General features: G+C 43.4%; 2 protein-coding genes across 2 annotated transcripts; one reads left to right on the top strand and one right to left on the bottom strand.

Moving 5' to 3' along the window:
* Positions 1-702: 702 nt before the first annotated feature.
* On the top strand, positions 703-5,378 carry LOC133457393 (chymotrypsin A-like). Its single transcript, XM_061736621.1, has 7 exons — positions 703-759; positions 2,144-2,247; positions 2,331-2,410; positions 3,582-3,660; positions 3,747-3,927; positions 4,951-5,084; positions 5,168-5,378. The coding sequence occupies exons 1-7, from the start codon at positions 708-710 to the stop codon at positions 5,327-5,329; spliced, it is 792 nt and encodes a 263-aa protein (XP_061592605.1). The 5' UTR covers positions 703-707; the 3' UTR covers positions 5,330-5,378.
* Positions 5,379-8,912: 3,534 nt separating this feature from the next.
* agrp (agouti related neuropeptide) lies at positions 8,913-10,793 on the bottom strand. Its single transcript, XM_061736637.1, has 3 exons — positions 10,658-10,793; positions 9,201-9,298; positions 8,913-9,104 (listed from the first exon to the last, which is right to left on the bottom strand). The coding sequence occupies exons 1-3, from the start codon at positions 10,782-10,784 to the stop codon at positions 8,913-8,915; spliced, it is 417 nt and encodes a 138-aa protein (XP_061592621.1). The 5' UTR covers positions 10,785-10,793.
* Between the last annotated feature and the right edge of the window lie 390 nt (positions 10,794-11,183).

The raw sequence follows: 11,183 nt of genomic DNA on the forward strand, positions 1-11,183 counted from the left end.
ACAATTCAAGATCCTACATCGCATGCATTTTTTCCAAAACAAGATTCCACCACATTAACAATAAGTGGAAGTTAATTGAAAGAGTGCTCTGTACTTTGGTATCAGTGCGTAAAACAGCAGACAATATTAAACTGACCATCATCACATAAAAATATACATTTAGCATTGATGAACTTTACTCCAAATTACTGTACGTGACCGTGACCTGCAGGAATAAAAGTGTACCTGATTTTATAGGCTTAGATCAAGTTGTACATTGTTGTTTGTCAGCAGTTGTTTTGTCTGAATAATAAGACCTACTACCATCAAATGATTTTATGATATTTTGACACAAAAGCAGAAATAAAAGAAGAAACTGAATGTTCCTGCAGAAACAAACATGTTTGTACTGAGGTGGATATTTCTGTTCACAAATGTCAAACACAACACGTGGAGTGAGCGGGAAGACACTGAAAGCATCAAACTGCAGGAAGACTCAGATTTGAGTCGGTATTTTAACATAAATCAATGATGAAAAGTACTTCCTCTACTGCTGGAAAGTTCTGAGAGGGATTACAAAATCCTCAGGTGGAAAACCAAACTTTGTCAGTCCCACCTGTCCTCACTCCCACAGTCTTGTGATAAGACCTCCCCCTGTCTCGACCAATCACGTCGCTCCTCCGGCAGTATTTAAGCTCCTGCAGTAGACGGACCGACATGATCGAACAATGGCCTTCCTCTGGATCCTGTCTTGCCTCGCCTTCGTCGGCGCCGCCTACGGTGAGACTTCTACTGCTACTACTACTACTAATACTGTCATTACTGTCATTTAGCAGACATTTATCCAAAGCGACTTACATCTGAGACAAACACACCATGGAGCAATTAGGGTTAAGGCATTGCTCAGGGACCCAAGGTGGTTCATCTTGGTTGCCATTCTGTGGGTCCTCCAGACCCAAGCCCACCTCTATAGCCACTAGACTACCAACCCCCACTTCAGAATAGAATAGAATAGAATAGAATTGAATAGATTAGAATAGAATAGAATGTCTTTATTGTCATTTGTACAGGTACAACGAAATTGGATGCAATCTTCTTTAAGGTGCATGGTTTAAAAAATAGATATACAACAACTACAACTATAAAACTATAAAAAATAAATCATCTCTAAAAGGACACAAACAGGAAGACAACATACAGTATTCACATTTGGCAGGTATTGCACGATTCTTTGGCAGGTATTATTGCACGATTCTATAGCAGGTATTGCTCGGTTCGGTCAGTATTGCACATGGAAAAAGTCAGTTTGAGTATTTAGCAGTATTGAGTGTAGTTCTGGCTCTGGCATAGAAACTGTTCTTGAGTGTGTTTGTGCGTGATTTCAGTGTCCTGAAACGTCTGCCTGACGGCAACAGTTCAAAGAGTGAGTGTCCGGGGTGAGATGGTCCTTGATGATCTTCCTGGACCCATCTCACCCCGGACACTCACTGAAAGAACCTTCAACAGCACTGTCAGACATGAGAGCCTGAGGCACGCTGGGAAATGTCAGGGACAGTCATGATTGCTTTATTAATAATGTATATACCGTATTTTCTGGACTATAAGCTGCACCTGCATACAAGCTGCATCCGCTCTATTTAAAAAAAAAGATATGCAAGTCGCAGATATTTATGTTGTTAGATTAGATATTTTCTACATGTACAGAAGGATTTTGAACTGTAAATGATGTACATGTTTGTACCAAAATAGATCCTTTCCTATCAGTGTCTTTTAACACGGCAGCAACTTTGCAACTTTGCTTCTACCTACTTCTATCTGTTAAAGAAGAAGTAGTGTATTCTTCTTTGCATTTATTTTGTCTTAGTTTTTATTCTAATTCCGGTTAGAGCGCCCCGAGCGGTGGAAGAAAAATCCACAGAATAGCCGCACCTTTGTATAAGCTGCATGGTTCAAAACCTATGAAAAAAGTAGCGGCTTATAGTCCAGAAAATACGGTAATGTATCATATCTTTATTATGGGGCTTGCTCTGGGACCAGGGAAACAAATTTCGTTCCATCTCATGTCTCACGTCCTGAAATGGCAATAAAAACTCCTTGAATGTAGTTGCAGATTATCTGAGTAGCCTGTGTTTAAGTGTTAATGGTGTCATTCTGATGTGATCAGGCTGCGGCTCTCCCGCCATCCCTCCCGTCATCAGCGGATACTCTCGTATCGTGAACGGTGAGGAGGCGGTGCCCCACTCCTGGCCCTGGCAGGTGTCCCTGCAGGTAAACTCACAAACACGCACGAGTGATGACGAGCACAGGCATGTCCATGTGAGCGTGCTCAGTGATGTCCCTTGCCGTTTCAGGATTACACCGGATTCCACTTCTGTGGAGGTTCCCTCATCAACGAGAACTGGGTGGTGACCGCCGCCCACTGCAACGTCAGGTACCCAACACCTCATACGTACCGGCCAAATTTACAACCAAATGCTTTTTCACTTGAAAGAACCTTAGTGTTTGTTTGTCTGGTGCACCATAAGAAAACCAGTGAAATAGAAGCAAAGTTAATACAAGCTTTTATTATATCATGCACGATGTTTTCCGGCCGAAGGTTCACTTCTCTCAAACCAAAAACGCAGGAGAGAAATGCACACCGTGGTCATCGATCCAGTCGTATTTATACTAAAAAGGGAGGTGTTCTTTGTACGTGAACCCCGACCTTCAGCCGTATGTCCCTCTTTATTGCTTCCTACTTAAGACATTGACCCAGATAACGGATAAGACCCATCAGTGTTAAAACATCTGTTTTTCTTCATTGTCATCACCTAATGAAGAGTAAATATCTGAACTATTTTAAAAGCCTAGTCCAAAAACAGGAGTTGACCCTGCAACTAGAGAAAAACCACCGGTGTAGAATCTTATAGAAAAACCCTTAAAACTCTTAAACAATGACTACGTTTATGCAGTCAAAATTCAGGTTATTGTTAATATTCCGGTTACTGAAACATTCTGAATATTCTGTTTACTTGGTAATTAATTATTTGGGATATCTGGATCAAACCAGCGACGCATGGAGAACGTCATGACGCAATTCCCGTCATTTCCGCTTCTTCTTCCTGTATCCAAATGCAAAACAAATGCTGCTTCACCCAACTTTTCTCTCACCTTCTTGTAAATCTTCTATCCCGGTACTTTCTACCGTCTACAAATGCAGAAATGTTCATATCCTTCATTACATTTATGAAGTGATTAGTCTCCTCCTGGTCTTGGTTTCTCCGTGTTTAGAAGAACTTCCTGGACTCAAAACACCAGGATTCCTTGAGAAAAGAACATGTGCAGAAAACACATTCCTGTTCCGTTTGATGGGGATATTCTGTTTGGTGTTTACATGACCAAATATTCGGGTTTTAAAAGGAGTAACGCAGGGGTCATATTGGGGTTTTTAAAAACCCGAATATGAGCAAATTCGGGTTATTCAAAGGGGTTATTTGTGTTTACATGGCCGTGCAAAACCGGGTTATTGCCAATATTTGGGTTTTAAAAGGATTATTGATGCATGGAAACGCAGTCAATTTCCTAAAATCCTAACCCACTGAATGAATGTGTGTCTTGAGCAGGACATCCCACCGCGTGATCCTCGGAGAGCACGACCGCTCTTCCAACCAGGAGACCATCCAGACCATGACGGTCGGAAAGGTGCGTGAGCTCAACCATCAGCTACTCACTACTTACTACCACTTTCTCCATCCTCTGCTGGTCCTCATGATGTCCCGTCCCTCCAGGTGTTCAAGCACCCCAGGTACAACGGCTACACCATCAACAACGACATCCTGCTCATCAAGCTGGCCAGACCCGCCCAGATGAACACCCGTGTTTCCCCCGTGTGCGTGGCCGAGACCAGCGACAACTTCCCCGGAGGCATGCGCTGCGTCACCTCTGGCTGGGGTCTGACCCGCTACAACGGTACGAGCGTCGGCCAATCAGAGAGCAGGATCTGTGTGAGGAAGCAGCTGCTGTTTCGCCAGCAGATCTTGCTGCAGGGGTTTCTTTGAGGTTGTAGCCAGTACTCGAGTTGTAAAAAATAATCAGGGGGGATAATCAAGGGAGAATTTGTGCTGATTACAAATAATATAATATATTACAAATAATAGCAGTGACCAAAACACCTGCAGAAATACTGCAGGAATGACATAGCAGCAGTTAAATGCAGCCTTCTGTAAGCTTTAAATATCCACTGGGCTTACATCAAATACATCAAAACACAACAATAAAAAACACTTTTCTGAACTTATCAATATGACTCTGTCCTTCACAGGATAAGTAACATGGATCACTGCAAAAACTCAAAATCTTAACAAGAATATTTGTCCTATTTCTAGTTAAAATGTCTCATTTTAGTAAAAAACAATCTCATTACACTTAAAACAAGACTCATCACTGGAAAAAACAACAATTTTCACCTGTTTCAAGTAGATTTTCACTTGAAATAAGTAGGAAAATCTGCCAGTGGAACAAGATTTTTTTGCTTGTAATAAGAAGATAAATCTAGTCCCACTGGCAGATTTTTCTACTTATTTCAAGTGAAAATTTACTTGAAACAGGTGAAAATTGTCAAATAAGTTATTTTTCTGGTGTTATTTTTCTGGTGATGACTCTAAATGTTGAAATAGCAGTAAAACCACATTCATTGATGAAATGACATAAGGGATGGAAAGGGGGGATGACAGTTTTACAGGGGGGATGATTTGGACCGTTTTTATATCAGGGGGTATGCCATCCCCCCTCATCCCCCCTCAACTCCAGTACTGGTTGTAGCATAGTTCATGCTTGTACATCTGTCCGTCCTAAACTCTTTACCACTGTTAACAGTTCACCCACAAGGGGGCACTAACCCAACCTCTACTGATGGATATGGTGGATACGGACGGAAAGCTCCATATTCGGTATTCGTTTCAAACGTTGAGCGGCCCTGTATTTGTCTTGCAGCCCCTGACACCCCCGCCCTGCTGCAGCAGGCCTCCCTGCCCCTCCTGAGCAACGACAACTGCCGCCGTTACTGGGGCAGCAGGATTAGCGACCTGATGATCTGTGCCGGTGCTGACGGCGCCTCCTCCTGCATGGTGGGTACCTGCTCCTCCACCAGACCGCCCTCCGGGTCTGGTCCTTCCCCTCTGACCCTCGGCTGCATTGGTTTCTGTTTCAGGGCGACTCTGGCGGTCCTCTGGTCTGCGAGAAGGCCGGAGCCTGGACCCTGGTGGGTATCGTGTCCTGGGGCAGTGGAACCTGCACCCCCACCATGCCCGGCGTGTACGCCCGTGTGACCGAGCTGCGTGCCTGGATGGACCAGACCATCGCCGCCAACTAAGCGCGTTCCAGTTTGAATAGGATCTTTAATAAAAACATAGAACCTTAAAGATGATGTTGCTGTTGTTTGTTCACGCTGAGAGGACACAGCCTCTTCTTCTACTGCACCCCCTCCTCCGGTACCATAACGCCCTCTTCTGATTTAATATGTGACTCAACAAATATCAAAAACAAAAACTCCTTTTATCATCTCAAAAATATCTCCAAACTCCGCCCCACTTCTTACAGCACTTGTAAAAGTCGCCCAAAACGCCTATCCAAGTTATACCCAAAGTAAATTGAAAGCTGTTCTCGAACCGTTCGAAGTAGTTGGATGGTTCTGGTCTCTTTTGAAAGGTAACACCAACTGAACAGAATCACTGTAACTATTGTTCTATTGTTCTGTACTATTATTCAGTAATCTCAGTTTGAACACACTGAAATAGAAGGTTTTTATTTCAGCCGGAAATTTGTTTTGTAATCAGATGTCTGCAGATGAGAGAATCTGTGACTTATTGGTTTGAAAACACAACGAGACCACAGCATGAAAGCCTTATCTAGTGCAAGTTCAAATTTGATAACAATACCACAAAAAATGAGTATTTTACACATGTTTTACAAAGAGTTTTATTATAACAATTATGTCCCATGGGCATAACTTTTGAACCGTTGAATTTACCACGTACATATATATATCGTTGTGTTCAGCATTTCATTTGCTATACAATTCCACCATCTTCTGGGTGAATGCTGCAATTGCCTAGGTTTATCTCATGACAAAAGCCGGACGTGCTCGTCCTGCCCCAACACAGGCGCTCATTCGCTATGAGGGGACAGGAAGCTCTTGTATGGCCGGATGACCTGTCAGTCAATGTAGAGTGTACGCTCCATTTTAGCATCGCGCTCTCCCGTCTGAAAACGTGCAGAACGGAGGAGTTACCGAGTGTAAACATAACAACATGTGCTTCTCCGACCACGGTCGAGATGTTTTCTGGATATTTACTGGTATAATTTTTTTTTTGACTAAATACTTTACTGGATAGGATCTAATAGACCTTTGGTTTGTACAAGATTTGTAATATTTGTAAATGACCTAGTTTTGTAAATTTTGGAGTGAGTGGGCACCGGATATGGGCTGGAGGGGGCGAGGGCGAGCCTCCGCATAAGAACGGGTTTAACCCTGTCAGATGCAGAAAAAGCTTGTCCACGCATTCATCTCCTCTAGACTGGACTACTGTAACTCACTCTTCACTGGGATCACTGGCAAGAACATCCAGAAACTTCAATACATTCAAAACAGCGCTGCCAGGATCCTGATGAGAGTCCGGAAATACGAGCACATGACACCCATTCTCCAATCACTGCACTGGCTCTCTGTCTCAACCCGGATTGAATACAAAGTCCTACTCCTCACCCATAAATGCATAAACGCACATCCGTACCTACAAGAACTCATTACTCCCCAAACCTATACCCGACCCTCAGAGCTACAAACTGCTCGCTCCTCCGGGTTCCCAGTACCAAGCTCCGCACCATGGGCGACCGGGCCTTCTGCTCAGTAACACCCCGCTAATGGAACAGTCTCCCTGACCATCTAAGGGCAGCACAGACACTGGACTCTTTTAAGGCCCAGTCCCAATCCCCCCCTAGTCCTACTTTTCAGTCCTACCCCTAAATTTTGCGCGTTCCCGTGAGGGTAGTGGTGTCCCAATTCCTCTTTGCATCTAGGGGTAGAGGGCATATCTAGGGGTAGTATGTATGAATCTAGCCCTTCACAGCGAGGGATTTCAGATCTGACTCGCCGACCGAGGGCTAGAAAAATTTCCCAGAATGCTTTACGTCATCATTTGCAGACTGAATCAAACAAAAAAACATGGCGGACATTTATCATTTTTTTAATCAATATTTTCAGTTAGTTTCTGCATAAAAATGCATTTTGATTACATTTCTAGCGAGAAATATATATTTTACTTTCATAATATTCACTCAGTGAATGTACATAATCACTCGCTTGGTCGTTGTTGCGTTGTATCTTCAGATCTCGCCAGAATAAAGGCTGATTTATGGTGGAGCCTACGGCATAGGGTACGCGGCGACGCGCACCGTACAGTGCGCGTCGCCACGTAACCTACGCCGTAGGCTCTGCGTTGACGTTAACGTGGAACCATAAATCAGCTCCCGAGCCGGCTGCTCTTCTCATCCCCGAAAACATCGGAGCAAATTTCTTAACAGGCGTTATTTGGATAAACTGAGCCCAGGTTGTGGATCTTAACGGTTACTTTTACGCCTGAAAAAATATTAAAACTAAATAAAGTGGCATATTAACAGCGCTACAGCTGAAATTAAAACAGCTTTTATCTCTGGGCTTCCTGATATGGTGTGACGTTTGTGCAAACGTAACTACGCAGTCGCTTACGTACCCGAACGTAAACCATGCAGTGACGTAGTGGTGTCCCAATCCCTAGGGAACATTACAAGGGCCCTACGCCTGTGGCTTCATTTTTAGGGCTAGTGGTAGAAAGTAGGGTGTACATTGGGATTGGCCCTAAGACTGCCCTAAAAACCTTCTTATTCAGGAAGGTGTTTTTGAGTTGAGTTTTATGACTTATTATTGTTAGCGGGATTTAAATTACTGTAATATTATTTGGTGTAATACTTATCCCAGTCATCTAAAAAAATATGAAGTTTTACAGAAAAAAAATTATCCGTGCCATCTCTTGGACTGAATTTAATTCACCTACTCGCCACCTGTTTGCCCACTATGGTATTCTTCGCCTTAAAGAATATAACTACTTCCATAATGCGTGTACAATGTATCAGGCGGTCTCAGGTTTGAATCACAGACTAACTCAACTCATCCCTATCTCTGTTCCCCAGCACACCCACAAAACTAGACATAAACACCTTATTATAGGGAAACAACGTAAATTTGTGGGAACAAGTGTGAGTGTTGTGTGTCGGGGACAGAGATTTGGAATGAGTTGAATGATGAGCCTTAAAAAGTCACAGTCCATCTCCCTATTCAAACGCCAGTTAAAGAAACAATTGTTAAGCTCATATATATAAAATGTACACGTCGGGACCACAAAAATGTTTCAAGTTTAAGTGTTAAGTGTTTGTAATGTGATATGTTGTAATGTAAGTGGTAGTTTAGTCTAATGTGCATGTTGTATTGTTAAGTGTGTATATGTGCAAGCGCATGTATGTATTCCTGTCTACTGTATTTATGTTCATTGGCTCCTACCATAAGCTTTTAATAGCTTCTCCAGGAGACCAATTCACATGTGTGAGTGTGAATAAATCAAATCAAATCAAATCAAATCAAATCAAATCAAAGCTAAACCGAGAGCTCAGCAAAACACACAAGACATTGAGGATTTTGACTTTTGAAAAGTTTTTAATCAGGATAAAAGTAAAACCTCTCTATTGGGCTGCTTGATAAACATGAACGACTGAATGTGGGACCTCCAAGCAGCCATTTTTTAAAGCCATCCAATCAGATATTATCAGATGCTGGTCAACTGCTGCTCAGTTGCTGCTCAGGTGTTGCTCAGGTGCTGCTCAGGTGCTGCTCAGTTGCTGCTCAGCTGCTGCTCAGGTGCTGCTCAGGTGCGTCTTGGCAGACAGGTGTGGCCAACTCGCCTGCAGTAGCAGATGGCGTTGAAGAAGCGGCAGTAGCAGGTGTCGCAGGGGTCGCAGCAGGGCAGCGGGTAACCCAAACAGGACTGCTTGTGGGGGATGCAGCGGCGAGGTGAGCGCATGCCCCGCCCATGCAGCTGCAGGGCAGCCAACAAGTCCTGCTAACACGAAGGAAACACCGTTAATAAGAGACACGCCCACAGGTGAGTTCAGAACAGTCCTAGGTCTCTAGATGGCTCATCAGAATACTGAACCTCATCATACGGCTCGGCATCCATCAGGAAGTGCTCCTCTGCCGAGTCCACAGGTAGGAGGGCGGGGTCACGCACATTGTCGGGAGTGTGGCTTCTCTCTGCAGAAGACAAGCCGAGAACTGTCACTTGCTGTTTAAGCCTGAATTATGGTTAAAACTAGGGTACGCGGCTACGCGGGAGTCTCTCCGTAGCCTACGCCGTAGCCTGACCTGCAGCTCTCAGAAAATGTAACTACGCATCGAGGCGACGCAGACCCAACGCAGACCGAGAGGGCTGGGATTGGTTTGCTTGGTAGCAACGCATTTCCGGTTCCGGTTCATGAAGCAGTAGTGAAATTTCAGCGCTCTTTTTTTCGTGTGTGTGTGTGTGTTTTTTTGGGGGGGGGTTGTTTTGGTTTTTTGCACAATAGTTGTCCTTATCTCTTTGATTCACTGTGACCGGAAAAACCGGAAGCTAAACAAAGTGCAGCATACAGTAGGTCTATAGCAGCATCTACAACAAAGTTATGTTTGAGAGAAACTTGTTCTATAGCTGTAGCTATGACTACTGGCCCTAACACACTAGAGTTTACACTAACTAGAGGTTTACTAACACTAACTATAGGCTTTACTAAACAGAAAGGTTTTAAGTTTAGTTTTAAAGGTGGAGGTGGTGTCAGCCACCTTAACCCAGATTGGAAGTTGGTTCCATAGTAACGGTTCCTGATAGCAGACGCCCGCCCTCCAAATCTACATTTGGATACTCTAGGAACTACGAGTAAACCTGCACTCTGAGAACGGAGAGCTCTGCCAGGAACATAAGGCACTATTAGGTCTTGCAAATATCGCGGAGCTAAGCCGTTTTGGGCTTTAATCATAAGTAATACAAGTTTGAATTGGATTCTGAATTTTACGGGGAGCCAATGGAGCGACGCTAACACTGGAGAAGCGTGGTCTCTCCTGCTGATTCCTGTCAGCACTCGCGCTGCTGCATTTTGGATCAGCTGGAGCCTATTCAGCAAATTACTTGGACATCCTGGTAATAACACATTACAGTAATCTAGTCTAGAAGATACAAACGCATGAACTACCATCACTCCACGTAAGGATGTTCCTAATCTTTACGATATTAAGAAAAAAACACCAAGGTTTCTCACAGTTGCACTGAAAGCCATCGGAACACCATCTAATCCCTTCCTTAGAATCTTTGGACCAAAAATAATAACCTCTGTTTTATCGTAATTTAGAAGCAAAGAATTTCCAGACATCCAGTCCTTGATGTCCCTAACACATGCCTGAAGTTTAACTAACGGTTCTGTCTCATCCGGCTTCATAGACAAATAGAGCTGTGTATCATCAGCATAGCAATGAAAGTGTATGTCGATGATGGCTCTGTGTTTTCTTCAAGACTAAGCGGAACATTTCTGTCATCGAAGCCATTTCATGTCGCTGCTCTCTGATTGGACAAGTATCACTCACCGATGTCAGACAGGTAGGCGGAGTCGGTCCCCAGGCTGCCAAAAGGACTTTCATTTCCCTGAACGAGAGAGGAGGAGAGAGGCAGTAGGCTGAAGGAGGAGCACAGGAGGAGCAGAGATCCCAACATCCTGGTGCTTCTGTCAGAGAGAACCACAATCAGCTTTATTGGCCAAGTTTGAACACGCCAGACAGGGAATTTGACTCTGGTTATTTCTCTCACTGTACCCAGATTTAAATAATAGCAAACAATAAATAGACAAATGTGGCACTTATTAACATACAGGACTGTCTCAGAAAATTAGAATGTTGTGATTTTCTGTAATGCAATTATAAAAACAAAAACGTCATACATTCTGGATTCATTACAAATCAACTGAAATATTGCAAGCCTTTTATTATTTTAATATTGCTGATCATGGTTTACAGTTTAAGAAAACTCAAATATCCTATCTCAAAAAATTTGAATATTCTGGGAATCTTAATCTTAAACTGTAAACCAAAATCAGCAATATTAAAATAATAAAAG

The sequence above is a fragment of the Cololabis saira genome, chromosome 2 (genome assembly GCF_033807715.1).
Source record: "Cololabis saira isolate AMF1-May2022 chromosome 2, fColSai1.1, whole genome shotgun sequence".
Classification (NCBI taxonomy): Eukaryota; Metazoa; Chordata; class Actinopteri; order Beloniformes; family Belonidae; genus Cololabis; species Cololabis saira.